This window comes from Lagopus muta, chromosome 1 (genome assembly GCF_023343835.1).
Source record: "Lagopus muta isolate bLagMut1 chromosome 1, bLagMut1 primary, whole genome shotgun sequence".
Lineage (NCBI taxonomy): Eukaryota > Metazoa > Chordata > Aves > Galliformes > Phasianidae > Lagopus > Lagopus muta.
Window position 1 is genome coordinate 129,860,494 of NC_064433.1, and position 18,481 is coordinate 129,878,974.

General features: G+C 36.1%; 1 protein-coding gene across 3 annotated transcripts in view; it reads right to left on the minus strand.

Annotated features, from left to right (window-relative positions):
* Positions 1 to 2,471: 2,471 nt before the first annotated feature.
* GABRG3 (gamma-aminobutyric acid type A receptor subunit gamma3) overlaps positions 2,472 to 18,481 on the minus strand; it is a 301,129-nt gene continuing 285,119 nt past the window's right edge. For 2 of the 3 annotated variants that reach the window (XM_048963988.1, XM_048963979.1), the window contains 3 exons: positions 15,865 to 16,061; positions 14,568 to 14,597; positions 2,472 to 11,947 (listed from right to left, as the gene is read on the minus strand). In XM_048963988.1, the coding sequence (XP_048819945.1) occupies positions 11,669 to 11,947; positions 14,568 to 14,597; positions 15,865 to 16,061 (506 nt within the window). In that variant the 3' untranslated portion in view covers positions 2,472 to 11,668. The remainder of the gene's footprint in view (positions 11,948 to 14,567; positions 14,598 to 15,864; positions 16,062 to 18,481) is intronic. The other variant, XM_048963997.1, reaches the window with a different exon arrangement.

Consider the following 18,481-nt stretch of genomic DNA (forward strand, 5'->3'; position numbering starts at 1 on the left):
TATATCTGGTGAAATATTTATGGCTCCAATGTTGTTGGGTTGTTTTTTTTTTTTTTTTTGTTTTGTTTTGTTTTGTTTTGTTTTTTAACTGCCATTCAAGTAGTTTTAGCTTGTGAATACCACATCCCTTAACCTGTTTTTTATCTGTCCAAATGAACACATTTCCTCACCATTCACTCGTCTTGAGTCTCTGACCATTCTAGCAGTTACCTAACAGGTCCCTCTATTTTCTCAGTATCCCTCACTATGTGACGGAGAAGGACATGTCAGAACTCAGTATATTATTTCATACATGGCCTCAGCACTGCTGCATACAAGGCAATGATAGATTCATTTGATCTGCCGGACACAGTCATAGTATACTCAGCCTTCCAATTGAAGTAATCTGCACCAGTTTTTCATACTGCTCAGCTTGCTGGTTACAAACCAGTATTGATGCTTAGACTTTATCATCCCTGGCACAGAATATTACCCCTGCCCTTACTGAACTCCATGAGCATCAGATTAAGGCCCAGGAATGGGCCATTGAACGATCCAGTGGTTTTCAAAGATGACAAGTTACAGAGATATGTTGTTAACTGAAATGTCAATTTATAATGGGGACAGCACATGTGTTATGCATGCTATGAAGTTTGGGAAAATTCCGAATCAAATGCTGTGAAAAGTCATACAAGAAGTATTACATCTTTCATTAATATTTCAACTAGCATAAATACTAGGAAGTGGGTGAGCCAATGGGAGTTTTGCTTTTAATTTCTATAGCTGTCATTGTAGAGAATTCTATTGGTCAAAACACTGGACCTGACAAGTAACACCTGTCAAGTGTCATGAAAACGCATGAGTAACTTTAAATCAATAGTATTTCATAGTCAAAAATATACGAAAACAGAACGTCTCAGAGCTTTGAAGAACTCTGAATATGATCTTTGCCAATTTAGTTTCTACTTAAAGTAGAAGTGGATCTGTACTGCTCTGATCAACATTAAGATGTACAAGATCTAACCTTTTCTGATAAAATGCAACCTTTTATTAATATATTAATGGTGGCTGGAATTGAAGATGCCTTATGGATGTGATATAACAGCTTCTATTTTTGTGTAAGATTTATTACTTCCTGAATTTCAGGTAACCATAGCACTGTAGGATCCAGCACTGTTTTCCCCGGCCATTATATCACTCTGACTGTGATGTCTGGGCTGGCACAGGCTGCGTTACCCTCACTGCTGTGGAGACACTCATCAGCAGTGCTTTGTCCTATAAGACTCAGCAGGGATATTGAGCTGTGGGGAAGCTGAGGGAAATAAAATTGATTCTAGAGGCAGAAAATTGCACAGGATAGCAAGGATTTCAGCATTTTTCTAGGAAGGAAAGTTTGCTTTTTTCTTGATTGGAGTTCTTATTTTTGTGGCATTGGAGGACCTTTGGCTGACAATTAAAAGACCCAAGACTGCACCTTAGTAAAGGGTACCTTTCCACCTCTACTATGATTTTTAATGTTGTTACACTTAGACTCGATCTATAAAAATAATCCGATTTCACATAATGTAGAAACTAAAGCTGACTTAGAATCTCTCCATGAGTATGTGAAAATGTGTATCTATGATGAGCATTGATTATACAATGCTAGAGGATGGCCTACTGGCCCATATTTCACCTACATGAACTGCTCTTGCAGTTTGGAGGAACATACAATAAATTGTAGTAAGAATAAGCAAACATCCAAATTAATAAATAAAAGACTTCACTGGCACAAGTTGCTACTATGTGAAACTTTAGCACATGCCTCTTATTTTGCATTGCTAATGCCTTCCATTTATAATCCAACTTTAAAAATCTAAGTTATGTGACTATAGCTATTAACTGACAATGGTCTCCTAAATGTCAGTCAGGAGGAAAATGTCTATTCTGTTTGTTTCCGACTTTCTGGATAGCTCTCTGATATTCAGCTTTGATCATTTTCCATTTCACAGACTGGGTTTACTTTAACTCAAAGTGCCAAGCAGTAATTCAGGTCTTAACTAGATTTGTGGTGGTGAGACAGAGGGTAATATAAAAAGGCAGAACTTATTGGCATGATTCATCATACTAGTTTATTGCACACTCAAGCCTACTGGGCAGGAAATGTTATTAAATTGGAAGATGTATCAGATTCTTCTGAATTTGGCATGATGAGCACCTTAAATCTTCAGAAGGGCTGATGTGTTCAACTTATGTTTTGTCAGCCTTCCTGTCTGACTGCAAGAATGCAGGTTGTGGTTCAGGTAATGCTCTGCTAAGGGTAACAGCTGGTATTATGCTCACACTCCTACCACAGTATGCTTTAAGGGCTAATGTGTAGGAGGCATATAATCATGATAACAATTATACCTACCTGTTATTCAGGGAGTTTGGCCATAACCATATGTACTTGGTTACTGCATGTCAAACACTGTTAGAATAAGTGCTGGTCTTCATTCGAGAAGCACAGAATCTGTGTTTGTTTCTGAGTAGGTAGATCAGTTCTAGCAACTAGTCATAATGAAACACAAAACGTGATTTGCATAGCAAACTAATATCTGAAAACAGTGTAGTTAATAAAGGGAAAAGAGAGATATCTTACTGAAAGTTCAGTGAAAGATGATGGAAGAATTAAGTACACACTTTCTTTGTGAAATAAAATGTCTTGTGGAATAAACTGTCTTTGTGTTAGGACCATAAATAAAATACAAGAAGCTCTGACAGGGAAATCCCTGGTGCACTTCCACAGAAATCCAGGTAGTTTCTGCTTTATCTGTGGCTCAGCTGTTCAACTTCAGTTTTACTGTGGACTCGAGTCCTGAAAAGTGATAAGGATTTCACAGTCTGAGTTGGTTGAGAACTGGCACTTCTGTTGCAATGGATTTTCAGAGACAGAAATTAAGTTGCATTCCAAGAGGATAAGCCACAAGCACATTCATGTTTAATAAGTGCAATAAGTGACTGGCAAAGAAATTATATTTGTAAAAACACATAGTATAATTTTGTCAGTAAATTTAATTGTGTAAGCAAATCCATAGAACTAGCTTTCAACTTAATGAAAAAGTTGGATGGGGAAGTTTTGAAAACAAGTTTACTCACAACTTTTAAATAATGAAATATTTATATTTAAGCAGTCTGTGTTACAGACACAGCTTATTTATGATTTTCTCTTTAAATTTTATAGGATATTCTTCCCACTTTACATGAGCCCCCTGAGTAGACCTTGGTTTCAAACCTTAGTTTACTGGCTGCTCATACTGATTGTAGAAAATATTTATAAACAATCTTCTGATATTCATTTCAGTAAAACCCCATAAGAAGTCTACAATTACTGTGTGTGTCTACTCTTACAAAGATTTTCAGATGTCTGTTTCTATTGCTTTGTGTTCTCAACTCTCATAAGAAAATACAGTCACCAATATATGCACACAATACTTGCATTTTCTGACAATGTGTATTTATTTGTATCCAGAAATACAAATATTGGGATCAAAATACGAATATAAATAGTATTCTAGACGCACAGCCCTACTCCTTAACACAAAGAAAAGTGGAATGGATGTGATAGGGCAAAGTCATTGAGAACTTGATATGAAGCACACAGGTGTTTGAGTTTTCTGGTTGAGTCAGTCTGAGGGATCAACTGGGATGGCTGTCTAACTTATAATGACAAACTGGTACTAGTGCTACCTGTATTATTCAAGGCACATTGGGCACAGAATCGTACTTTCATTTCACTATGACATCACAAGCTGCACTGCTAGCAAAGAAATCACACACCCCTAAGAAAAACTTAGGTAGGAAGATTAGAAATCTAAAATTTTATTTTTGTTCTGTAAGAAAGTTCAATTTGGCACATAGTTGGTAGAGTTTATGTGATTCGTAAAATTGAACTCACCTGAAAATGAAAAATATCCATATGTAGTCAAGTTGGAAAAAATGTTTTGAAGAATAATTGAGAGTTCAAAGTTGGACGGAATGAAGTGGTTGGTGATTACCTGTGATAGCAGCAGACTGGACTCATTCTTTCCAGTCTTGTGTTTCTACTTAGACAACCACGTTGGCTGCACATAAGCATGGATAACAATAGAATCAGGACTCTTTAAAAACTGCAGAAAAGAGTATGGGGGACTGATACTGCAATCCCTCTGCACAAAATTTGCACTCTTGTTCAGAGGAATGTTGCTTTGTGAAGTTATTGTTCCCTTTGAAGCACTCTGACAGTGTCCTACTTCCCTAGTCTGCCTATGTAACTCTACTGCATGCAACTATTTTATCAGTTTTCCACGAATTTCACAGGAGCTCACATTCTAAAGATTCCATATGGTCTGTCCATATGGAATGGAAGGATCACTCTAGCATGCTCTTTCACATTCCTTTGTCAGCAATACTTTTCCCATATGTTGTCAATATGAGCCTTTTTATCCATTTAAAATTTAGAAATTTTGGCCTCTCATTTTAAGTACATATGTTAAAAATCTGCTCTCCCTAAGCTTTTATACCAATCAATGGGTTGTCAATCCATCCAGAACATGATTCAAAGCTTTTCTTGTTTGCTTCAAAGAATATTTTAACTTAAAGCCTTCTTCTGGTCAAGTAGCTTGATTGATGAGGAATTTTTTTACTTAGGCCTAGAAGCACTCTCTTTTATATTATCAATAACAAGCAGTGACCAGACTTACTGTGGGTATTTTATCTTTTTGTATTGTGTCAGTACAGCTTCATCCCTCCCAAGCAGTACCATAAGCTGCAAGGAGGTAAAGCAACATTAATAGAATATTAAGTGCCATTAGGGGAGTTCCCCTGTAAGAAGACCTACAGGCTGGCTTAGGCCTCCAAGTAAAGTTAAGTGTTTTGATGACACCAAGGAAGCTGTTGTGGCTCATCTGGCTAGTGCTTTCATTACTTGGATAAAAGAATATCTGGGAAATAGCTGACTGTGTCACTGCCTGGTTTGCCTGTCGCAGTCTTTGAGAAAAACTGTTCCAGATGTATGGATAAACGTAAGCACAGCTCTTCTGCTGTCTTACTTTGTCCTTCAAGCAGCAAATGATTAGAAGATCAGAATACTTGCCTTGACAGAAAGTAGAGTATTCTCATGTGTCCAACTCTGAAGCACAGAGTTGAATGAATGTTACTGTCTAATTTCACATATATTCTGGGAAAACCCTTGAGGACTCCAGATGCATTCATACACAGACTTAAGGACTCACAACAACAACAAAAAAGAAAAAAACTAAAGAAAGTAAAGTTTGTTGAAAGGAATGTATGATCACAGAACTTGAATAACTATCTTGAGGAGTGTGAACAAACACTAGCCAAGCGCTGCAAGTCAGTCACAATCCAAAGCCATTTAAAGGGACAGCTGCTAGGTAAATTGGACTGATTAGAACAATGTTTATCCCTTATTTAGGTCTTAGTCTTAGACTGTATTAAAGAGAAGCATGTTTCTTTCAGTACACCAACACAGGTATAGAGTACAAAAATTCACTATTAAATTTGTCAAAGTCAAGTGGAGACTTTATTTCTGCTAAAGCATCATTTTGTTTTAGATAATTAAAAAAAAAACAACCACAAAAGCATTGCTTTGTTTTTAGCATCTAAAACAGTTGCCAATAAGTAGAATCTCTGTTTGCTCTCTAGAAAAACAAACAAACAAACATGAATCCCAAGAGAAAAGGCAAAAGTATTAAGGTCACTGAGTTTTGAAGGAAGGCCTTTATTTTTGTCTTATGTACTAGAATCCCTGAAGAAGACTAATAGGCTAAAAATGTTATAGATATAGAAATATGCCATAAGACTGATGGCACTATGCTTTTTCATTTGAAAGTAAAAGTTTCAACACCCCCCCCCCCTCAGAATAAGATAGAAATCAGAATGCTTCTGCAGTGATGTGATAGATTCTGTTGGTGAATCAGTGTCTCTATTTCCCATTGCTTTCAGCAGACCGTGCATGAAAACAAATGACAAAGGCTCTACTCAGATTGTTTTCTTTTGTGTTCCTTTGTGTTTTCTCTTGTGGTGAGCCACCACAGCAATGTGTTAAGTCATTAATGAAGGAGCATCATAGGGATGACCACTGTGCATGAATCAATGTTTCACTCTGCTGGCTCCTCCTCAAATACCTTCTAGAAATCCACAGTAAATATTTTATAGAAGTTGATAATCAATGCTTTGCGAAAACACTCTGTTCTTTGTGCCCTGCTCTGAGTAATTAGATGAGAATGCTGTTAGCGGCACTACTACTAGCAGTGAAGAAAAATAAGAGTTAGACATTAAAAGAAAATAAAAGAGGATGAGAAAGTGTTGGCATTAGTCATATTTTTACAGTGTTGTCCTTGAAATTTACTAAATTTATCAGAATAAAATTCTAAATTAGTACAATATCGGTCTTCTGGGAAGTGGTAATTGAACTAGCAATTAGATGTTAATTGGAGAGCTGGAGTAGGATAGCATCACCAAGTATAGTTATATGTTCTGTCCTAAGAGTGACCAGTGAAGAGTGACCATCCAACCAGTGTCGTAGACCATGGCTATAGCTTCTTAAAAACACTTCAGTTTGATGATTGTTTTTCTTCAGCAGCATTAAATCTAGAAATGCATAATAATTATTTCATTAATTGGTAGAAAAGTACTGAAGTTTACAAAGAGAAGGTTAGCACTAGAATCGTGCTGAGTCTCACAGCTATTGACAAATACCGCTACATTTGCATAGCAGTAGCTGGAGGAAGGTTTGTGTCTTAGGCAGCTGGTTCTCTCCTCACATCTTCCATGCCCTCCGTTATTGGTACACAAGGATACCCAAAAGCAAAGTATGGAGATGCCTGAAACAATAGTTTGCAGCTTCTGGACTCAATAGCAAAGGAATTTAGCCAATTTTGATCTTGTTGATGGTGAAGAAGTGGAGAGAAGGAGAGGGAGAGAGGAAGGAAGGAAGAATTGAAAATGAACCAATAAAGAAAAGAAACAAAGAAAGAATAAAAGAGAAAAAAAAAGAGAGAAAAAAAAACCCACCAACATCCTCACCTTTAGCCAGGGAATACCTCTCCAGTGGATGCTTTGGTTTTGCCTGTTTTAGATAGTCATCTAGAAAGTGACCAAGATGAGCTGAACATGAACCCTGAACTTATGCTCAGCACCTCTCAGGTGGATTGAAGCTGTTGAGTGAAGAATGAAGGATTCTGTTAAACTGCTGCATCCCAATGCAGTTTTCTTGCTACTTAGGAATTAAGAAACCTACAGATTGCTTAAGAAATATAAAAAAAAATATCAGCCAAATGCTTAGTGTGTAAGTTGATGGCATCTAGAACAATGGTCATACCACTTTATGGTTGTCAGGTAGAACTTCACTAAGGTCACTGGCTCTCTTTCTGTTTCACAGGCCAGGGATAGTATATACTTCAAAACTGCGAAATGCTAAAGGCACTGATGTGAGAGGCACAAAGATTACACTGTAAGCAAAGAGAACAATATACCTTGAAAAAAGCACTTGAGTAAGCAGCTATGATCATCAGACACAGATTGCCTTTTCTGTAGGGAGATCCCACAAAGAGCAGCCAGTGGGAAAACCACTGTGAATTATGGACAGCCTCTATGAATTGCAGTGAGTGCTTTATTTTACAGTTTAGAAGGTGAAAGCAACTGTCCAGACCATGAAGCCAAAAAAAATATTAAAACATTTACAATCTTAATTTCTCCCAGTAAGCAGTACAGCAACTACATTCTTTCCAGTACCATCTTGCATTTGAAGAATGGGTGGAATTGGGTGTACAAAAAAGGCAGTGAACATCCCTCCCTAGATCATGAAGGGATTGGGAAATTCGAGATACAATAAATTCTTGCAGCAAGACGAGGCTTTAGGCTTTGAGTCACATTAGAATTAGAGCTGTAGGAGTGTTTGAGATAGTTATCTTAGATGTGTGGTAACATGCTCCACTACCATAAATATAATCAGCTATAGTCTCAATGTGTCACTACTGTTCTAATTGATGAATATGCAATCCATCAGGTGGATGATGTGGAGTTAGTTGGTGGCAGATGGTGTAAAGGACTGAATAAGAGGAGAGGGATAGATAACTGCACAGCAATGAAAAACAATCTCTTCCTTCTGTTTTTGCTTTGCTATTTGTCACTGTCTCTGTGGACATTCCCGGACTTTTGGATTCCTGCAGCTGTAGTTTTAATCATTTTTATTGACCCAACATACAAGTGAGTGTTGACGATGGAGGGAAGAAGCATCTGAAAGAGAACAAAAGGTTGATAAAGTGCTTAATGTGTTTAATCTACAGTGTAGTTCTTGATTGGAAAGTTACGCTAAAATTGTATACAGTACTTCAGTTCCAGTAGTACTTGTGTACTGTAGTACTTGTATGCTGGACAGAGATAGCATAAACTGGCTGCAAGTTGTTAGATGCTTATTCTTGTCAGAATGTCTGTAAAAGAAAGTGATTTCAGCATGATAGACATCCTGGCCAGAAGAAATGATAAAACTGAGTTAAGCAGAACACTAATTTTATACACTCTCAATTACCTTGAAAATGCAGCTTTTAATGCAGGAAATGAATGTCCATCAACTTTTGATTGAAGGAAGAGAAATAAGAAGCTTGATTTTACTTCTACTCACCTTCCTGGGAAAAGTGGGTTTTCACCCAGTGAGACAAGATTAAAAAACCCTCACAATCTTTTCTGTAACTTGGAAAGAATGTAGGGTGGTTTTACATACTATCCAAACAAGTTTCCTTCGTCACTGTGGAAGTGTAAAAAGAACTAAATAACAAAAAAGAAGCATCTGAATAAATGCAAGTCTTGAATATGAAATCATCTGATAAGAAAACATTCTAAAAGGCTAAAAGGTATTTTGTATATTTCCCATGGGACAGTGCACAGAAGCATTAACCTTTTTCAATCTGCAAAGGAAGCAAAAGAATATGTGGAGGTTAATGAGGGTATTCCATACTATTACAGAAGGGCATGGCACACAGATGTATGCAGACTACATTATCTAGATGTCTAGAATAATTGTCTTTTGAATGATGCAGAACCTAGAAAACTTATCTTTTCTCAGTGGCTGCCAAAGCACAAAGCAGTGAAGCAGAGAGAGTAAATCAAGCAAGAAGAAGTAAGCAGACATATGTATTCTGGAACACAGAGGAAAAGATATTGCAAAGTAGAAGATGTCCTTTGCTGCCAGTGTAGCAGTGGAAATCAAAAGTGGTTGCAGATTCTTTCTTGGGATGGCGTATGGAAAGGAATGGAGTGATAAGCTTCCAAGTTCCAAGTTATGAAAGCGGTCAGAGAGTGCAGGCAGTATAAATGGACTAAGTCTTACTCCTTCAAGTAAGGCTTTGACAGGACTGTGTGCTTTTAGCTGGTGTAGGCAGCTATGAGCAGAAGTACAAACAAAATTTAGTACAAAAAAAGCACAAGTACAAAAACCACTTCTACACTTACTCCTGGGACAGTAACTCAGATATACAACTGCTAAATAAACCTCACTTTACCTATCCAAGACTTAATGGTAGAACCTACCTTCATGCAACTCATTCATCTAAACACTCCCACCAAAATGAAATGACTGTGGAGAGGTTTTGCAGGATCTGGCCCCCAAAGCATAACTGTTTCCAAACTCTTATTTAGGTTTGAGGTACTCCTGGTATTCTTGTAAAATACAGCCAAAGGTGGCTGTCATTGATTACATTGTAATTAAAGACCAGGATATTCAAATTCAATTTAATTTCCTCCTAGCACTACTGAAAATGGAACTCTGCTTCAATGAAAGCCACACTTACAATGCAGGACACAGAGTTTTGCAGGATAATAGGTTCACAGAGTAATTTGCTACTGACAGTTATCAAAAGCTTCAAGATGTATTTTGAAATCAGGTCATCAGAGGTTTTGTAAAGAGTAAGGTTTTGATATTGCCCACAAACATTTCTTCTCTTTGCTTCTTTTACTTTCAGTCTTTGGACAAGTGGTTTCCTTCCCCCATCTAAATGTATCCCTAGTTTCTTATATTTTGGACAAGTGAAAAACAGAAGATAAACTGCATTTATATTTCTTATTAGTGATTTTTCTCCACTAAAATTCACTGGAAACATAGGGAAACAGCATTGACATGCAGCGATGTTCCAAAGAACATGACAGCATTTCTGTTTTCCTTTGAAGTATAAAAGGAACTGCTTTTCAATCGAATCTACTTCTTTTCTTTTTTTTTCTTTTGAGGTGAGAAAAAAAATAATAAAGTCTTTCAGAAGAGAAAAAAATACAGTGTAGTTTTTAGGTATGGTTTATCATTAACGATTTGTAACTATTCGCTATTCAAGGTCCTTTTTACTGATTTTTGAATATTTTCTTTGCTTAAATACAATTATTGAGACAGTCTGTAAAAGAAGCAATTCAGTTTTACAACAAAAAGCAAATTGTTTGTAAAAAATGTGTATTTTAAGAATTTAATGGTTAAAAGATTGAAAAATACAAAATAAATTTCTAGACTAAAATATAGTTGGTAGTTCAGGAAAAATCCTTTCAACCTTTGCTACATGTGGCAACTACTCCACCTTTAATCCAAGGGTAACAGTTTAATTTTAAAAAATGTATTCAATCTTCAGGTCAGATCTGGGGAACGTAGATAAGGTCTGCAACATTTAACTTTATGGAAGAAATAAAAATGTCCTTTGGCAACATTTTTTTTTTTTTTAATTTTGTAAAATAACATTGAGAGAAAAAAATAAGAATGCATAAAAATGAGGGCACTTTTTAGTACACTTCAATCTGAAGAAAGTCACATATTACGAGTGCTATTATAGTGATTTTTACTAATGGCCTGTGATCTGCTACAATGACACAAGGATCTTGTTTTGCTTCAAGTAGAAGTACTTTAGAAATCAATGACCATCCTGTGTTTAACCACTCATAAAAAAGACAGTTAAAATCTTGAAAAACTGTAGAAGTTATGCCTACAGCTGCCTGTGTGCAGAGATAGGCAAGTCATTTATTTTTATCAAAATATTAGTGTTATTTCTACCCCAAATTAAAACAAATACATGTAGGTAAGCATCAAATTCCATGATTCCCAGACCTGTGCAGAAAGTAACTTCTCTATTTTGATCTCACCAGAGACATAGATTACCGTCTTTTGATGGTTTCTCTACAGCAAGGAGATCATCAGGAAAATATTTCCCAGAACCTATGGGACATAGCTCAAGTAAGTTTAAATACAAATGAATAGTTTCATGGGCTTTAGCTTATTTGCTAATGCGAGTGTGTTGTGTCTTTTTCTGAGCCTCAGGGATATGGCAGGATTTTGAAGAAACTATGGGAATGAAGAACAAAATGACATACTTAACCTTTGACTGAACTGTGTATAGCTTCTATGTCAAGGGAGAATAGTAAGAATTCTAATATACAATAATTATTCATAAACATCGCTTACACTACAAATTCAGCTGAATTTTTAGGAATCTTTCCCTTAAAATGAATAGCAGTAAGGAGATAATTCTTCCATGTTTTTCTTTTTAGGCAATTAAAATTCTTCATCACACTCTGTGACGGTGAAGGTTAATGCGGCCTTTATAATTTGAGATGAAACTGACCATGTCCTTCACTTTTGCTGCACTTTCACCATCTCTCCTCAGTGTGAAAACACAGCAGTCTTCACCACTACAGGCAACTTTTAAAGATAGAGGTATCCAACCCAGTAGACCAGGTTAAAGAGCAGGAAGGATGTAGGAAAAAAGACCCTAGAGTAAGAGTCCAATTCTAAGATGTCTATGTGAATCCGTCCTCTCCTCCATGAGCCTGATTTACATTCTTCATAACAACAGAAAAAACTCTGGCAGTCTTTCCCATCCAGACATTCATAGACACATGCCTCTTCAAATTCTTGCCAATACATGGCATTGTTCAATGTGATGACTGTAGTTGGTGGTCTCATATCAAGTACAGAATAATTCTGAGGAGAGAAAAAGAAACAAACAATGTGATGAACTCTTACGGATGATGCACAATTAATAATCATATGAGAAGTCACATGAGACATGAAATCTGAGCTGGGAGTAAGAGGTCAATACCACAGGAATTCTAGATTCAGGGACCAGCTTTTTTTCCATCAAAGGATGCCTTATCAGATGAATTTCCAGAAAGGTGGTGGAGTGCTAAGTTAAATAAGCTGCATTCACTACCTCTTAAACTTACCATACAAACAGATACAATTTTGCACCAAATAGCCATGATTTAAGTACAGGATTTTAAAACACTGTTTGACAGCTGTCTGAACACGAGCCAGCAGTGTGCCCAGGTGGCCAACAAGGCCAACAGCATTCTGGCCTGCAGCACAAATAGTCTTGTCAGCAGGATGTTCCTCTGTACTCAGCCCTGGTGAGATTGGATCCTGATGTTGTATTTAGCATTGAGTTCCTCATTACCAGAAAGATATTAAGCTGCTCAAACACATACAGAGAAAAGCAGCAAAGCTGCTAAAGAGACTGAATAAAAAAAACAAACACATGAGGAGTAGCTGAGGGAACTAAGGTTGTTAAGTCTGGCAAAGAGAAGGCTGAAGGGGAACTGCATCAGTCTCAACACGTACCTCAACTGAGGCTGTAGTGAGGTGGTGTTAGTCTCTTTTCTCAGGTGACAAAACATAAAGAAATGGCCTCAAGTTATACAGATGAGCTTTCAGTTGGATATCAGGAAAAAGAATTTATTCACAGAAAGGGTGGGTCAGACATTGGAATTGGCTGCCAAGGGAAGTGGTGGTACCTCTGTCAATTATGTTCTAAGAGATGTGTGCATGTGGCAGTTAGGGATATGGTTCAGTGTTGAATTTGATGGTGTCAGGCTGATGGTTGGATCTGATGATCTTAAGGACTTTTTCCAACCTAAATGATTCTATGATTCTATGCTCTTCTTGGTGTCCACCAGGAGTCCAAGGTCCTTTTCTGCAAAGTTACTTTCTAACTGAGTGGACCCCACAGTGTACTAATGCCTGGAGTTGTTCTTCCCTGGGAGTTTGTGCTTCTCCTTGTTGAATTTCACAAGCCTTTTTCTCCAGCTTGCTGAGATGGGGCTGGGAGGAGAGCAGTACTCATACAACAGACACCATCTCAGTACCACCTGAGAGATATGCCAAGGTAAGGCACTTCTCAGGTGCCTTGTGCAAAACATTTCAGATGCTGTGATGAAACAAGCTTAATAAAATTATTTCAGATATAGCATATGCATGTTCTCCATGAGGAAAAAAAATGAGGGGTAGGATTACCTGAACATAGATTGACTAAGATTACTGAAATTTAACCTTTTAAGTTGCATCACTTCAAGGTTGACAAAAACTCAAGGTATCCTGGGAGCAATTGACTTACGTTGTTCAGCTTCCGCAGCATTTTGCATGCAGATTTGTGACACTTTTAGAGTAAGCCCCACTTCAATATTAGGAAATGTTCTCATGTCTTAACATTAGGAAGGGTGGGTAAAAAACTTAAAAAATCTGCAGGTAAACTTCCAAGCAGATGAGACTGACTACCAACCTTAATATTTTAATTGCATTTCTTTTTTCTTCTTCAATTGCAAAAAAAGGAAATTGCCACTAACCATTCATTGTGCCTTATTGATCAAAGCTTTCAGAAAATTCTTTCCAAGGAATGACAGCAGTACTAAGTGTATAAATGCAAATCCATTCATAAGGTTATTCATTGTCAATATGCAGACTTTCAGTGCTATGAGCTCTTTAAATGGAACAGAAAACCTTTTAAAAAACTTATTTTAAATTAAGTTTATAATTTGTGAAAGGTAAACTAGCATCGTGGAGCTAGGAATTGTAAACAATACACTTTAGCATATAAAAATCAAGAAATATGAAAGAGGTAGTTAAGTTCAATCCTTCTTTGTGTTTGCCCTGGATATCTGGAAGTGGACCATTCATCTGGCTGCTACACTGACCTTCTGTATCCTTTATATACATGTATATTTTAGTATGTATTACAGTTTTAGATTTCAACTGGGTGCTCAACTTAAACTTTATTGCAGCTGAACTTAACCAAACAGTTATCTGGAAATTTGAAGAATATAATTAATTCTATTTTTAGATATGTTTCTAATACATTCCTAATTATGTTAAACTCTTAAACCCAAAATATTTGAAAATCCATCTGAAAGTTTGTGAAAGATTTTACAGATGTACACAAATTATTTTCTACAAAACTCATTAACTAAAACTCCACATACATTTCTGTCATACTTGTTGTTAATAATTTTTACTAATATGTAATGTAGAAGTGCAGCATTACATACAGCAGAAGAACAGAATTCTTGGCTAAGAAAAGCACAAAATATTTACACTTGACCCTTCTCTCTCCCAAATCATTTGATAAGTCTTTACAGAAAGAGGCAGGTATGTTCCTCTACCACAGTCAAAAACAAACTGACCTTTTAACAACAAAGCAAAAGCAGTATTTATAGTGAAGTCAGGGTGAAGTATAACACAGCATTATGACTTTCTCAGGAATTATTGCAAATAAATGTCAACCATACATTCGAGCCGCCATTGCTGTCATAGGACTAAACAGGATACTTACCATCACATGACCAAAACTGACATCAGGTAGCTTAAATAAAGATAAGAAAAGAACTATTCAGAGGAAAATATAAGTATTGCTTCATATGTACCTAATACTAAATACCATTTCTTAAAACAAATCTTTAAATGCATTTCTCCCTAAAACTCTTCATACTGAACCTTCAAATTATTTTATGTAATATTCTGCACACTTTGAAACTTCATGGAATCTGGAGGATGTGCACCCTGTTTCCATCCACTTTAAGAATTTATTCAACCTTTTTTATTTTTATTTTTAATTTAGTAAACAATAGCTAAGGATTTCCTCACAAGTTAACTTATATACTATCAATGTTGCATGTCTTCCCTCATCTTCTTTTATGTCTGGAAATACATCTTGCCCACAAGGATACTAAAGACACTTTCATCCAATTTCTCTATAGGATAGCAATTTTAGTTTGATCATTAGCAAGTTCACTTTGATTGTCCCATAAATTTCTTTTGGTAACACTCTTCTGCCTTTCCCATGTAATGCATTTTTACAAATAGCTATTAGAGGTTTAATGGAGTTTTCATTAACCAAGTTTATTGGTTTTCACGTTTTCTCTAATTCCGTATTATTTTAATCTTTTCCTCTGTTATTTCTTCATTGAATCACTTTCTATAGCTTGTTTCAACCCACTTCTACTTCCTGACCGATTATTCCCAGTATTTACCTTTCTTTCTTTAGTTCCTCCTTCATAGTTTTCCTATTTGACTTTGTATTGCTGTTTTAAATAATTATATGTAAAGAGCTGGTGTATTGTTATTGCAACGGTCTTTTTGTCTAAAAATGCATCTTTTTTCAAAGACTTTGCAAGTGCCCTCCTTTGTTCTTGTATGTAGGAACATTTGAACACAGGGCTAAAAAATAAGTGCTGGTGCCCAATATGAAAAACAAAATCCCATTTTTAAAATTCATAAATATTCCTAGACCTGTTAAGACACAAGATAGCAGATGCATTTGATTGTACACTGATGTACATACAATTTCATAACGAGCTGTGATACCTGCTTCAGTGAAGCCCTTTATGACTACTAGAAGAGTAATGAGGGGGAAAAGGACACATGGGCAGAGTTGCTGCTTCATGGTCAGCAGGTTCCTTTTGTTAAGAACAGAACTCTAGGTAATTACTTTCCACCAGCTTTCAGGGTAAATAATACCTTGAAGTGGGAAAAGGCTAGGAGGAGTGGAGTGTAATGAGATTACAGGATGTTACTGAATGATTCTCAAACCTCTGAGCAACAGTATTGAAAAGAAAACACTCCTGTCTTACCGACTTTTTCTTCTTAGTACAGTTTGGTTTCCTGCAACTGGAGTAGTAGTTGAGTGTTGCGTACTCCATCAGAGCAGCAAATACAAATAGAAAGCATACAGTCACAAACAAATCCATAGCGGTGACATAGGAGACACGGGGTAATGACTTTCTTGCAATGGTGCTCAAAGTTGTCATGGTCAATACTGTAGTAATCCCTAAAGAGAAAAACTGGATTTACTTTTATGTAATATAATTTCTGCAGGCTTAAAAGAATCTTTGGAAAACTCTACACACAACAGAATACCAAAGCATACACAAATTTTCAGAAGGAAGTCATTAGTTTTGTCTGGCAGTATAAAAATAATGAAAAACAACTGTAGAGGGAGAAGTATTTAGTAAACAAAACTTTCCTCAGTTGTTCATATTTGTCTTTGCAACACAGAAGTTCCCATGCCCCTCAGTATACTTTTCCTCATCTCCTTATATTTTTTTAAGAAAAGTAAAAGAAAGCCCAACAGAAACCCAGAACCATTAGTACAAAGAAACAAAGCAAAATCCCTAGAAAACATAAATGAAAACATGCTGTTTTGTTTTTTTTTTTCACAGCAATACTCCTCTCGTGAAAAATCTTGCGCTCAAAATAAAAAAAAAACAAAAACAAAAAAATAGAGAGAGAGAAAAAAGAAAATAAAATAACTTTTGCTGCGAATTATGAATTTTGAAAATACATTTTCACAATCCTGCTTCCTTGGGAGTGCTCCACTGCTGTTTTCTTTCTGGGTAAGAAAAAACAGATTCTCATACAAGCTTCAGATGCAACCTTAATGGAAATAGCTTTTTCAATTTGTACAAAGCATCACAGCTTAGATTGATATAGTAATAATGAATATAATCGGGATTACTTAGAGTGAAATATCCTGAAACAATAAAACCAGTATTAGAATGAAGTCTATGGGGTGTCAGTTATTTGGCTGTTAGGTAATTCACATCACTTGTGTTAATTCCTCAGCAGAAGATGGCTTCTCATTCCTATTTTGGACTGATGTTTTTAATCATTCATTATGAACCACAAGTCTTCATATAGGAAAAACTAAAACTCCTCAATGATTTGGAAAGAAAAATAAAGCACTCACTCAAGTAATTCCCAAAAGAGAGCCTGCTCTAAAAACATAACTGTAAGGTAATCTTTCTTTTTATAGTTAAAGTGGTATTTTGCAATGGTACATAGTGTTTGAAATGGCAGGGGATAATTTAAATTACGCCTTATAGTAAAATTACTTTCCACAAATGGAACGGCGGAGAGCAAAAAGTATCAGTGGATTACTTGTGACTACTTTCTCTTTGCTAAAGTATGCCCACCTCTGATTTTCAGCACTTGAAACTACAGCAATTCACAAGAATAACCTGCCTCATTCAAACTGTGAAAAAGTCTCTGGAAGAGCCAAAATGACGATTAATGCATGCGCCTGGATTTTCTCTTACAACAAATAACGAATAGAAACAGAAAAAAATATATATATTGCTGAAAAGAAGAAAATAACAAATAACAACCCAATAATCAAGATCAAAGCAATGCTGGTAGAAAGCGGGAAATGTGGAAAATTTTCCTTCCATGGGAAACAGCCTTATTCTGTGTATGTCATCTCAATATTTGCACTGTCTTGCACTGGAACCCAGAGCAGCCACTTTAGTTCATTTAAACTTTAAGCTAGCTGATTCATCTAATCGTATATATTCAACAACACAAATAGTACAAAAGAGTTATGCCAGTATGACTGAATGCTTTGCAGGTTTTTTCAGGTTTTGTGGTTTTCACTAATTTTCTACTGCTGCTGTTAGTCTACATACGAATTGCAATTACATTTTTAAATCTCAGCATAGACATGCTTTTAGACTTTGTATGTATCTTCAACATCTAAAAGGTACTACAAAAATATTTGTTTCTTCTCAATTGTATCACAGTGTAGGTGGCTGCCATGGTCCAGCAACACCTACAGACCCCTCAACAACAGCTCTGTAGCTAATGAACAGCTTTTAACAGCTCCAGACACAAACCCTATGCATTCATCAGAGTGGTCAACTGCAAAAATTTCCAGTTGCAACAAATGCTGCCTTGATTTGGTCCTTGTTAGGTATAAATACATTTTTCTTCCTGTATGACCATGTTTCAGATCTTGGGAGGAACTTTTTTTTTTTTTTTTTTTTTTTTAAAAAGAAACTGTTAGCATTCAACCTCAACTGTTTTGACAACGAATCATGTTTTGCTATCAAAATATAAAACCTTAGAGAACAGAAAGTTTGAGAATATCACAAACCATCACAATTTCCAGATTATATGTCATATTTCAAATTATGTCAAGGCCATGACATATGAATGCCATGTGCAGAGCTGGAAACATTCAAAGGTAGAACAATCAGATTGTTACTTCCATTATTTATATACAATATTTTCACAATATGACAACAATTATAGAAGAATCATTCTTCGTTTATGCTGAGGATTAGACTTGGATTCCAGCTCAGACAAAGAATGAGATTTTACAATAACAAAAATTCACTCTAGTGTATCAACTTTACCTGACACATTGACACAAGCGAAATATTAAAATGAGTCCTATGAGGACACATGCAGAGA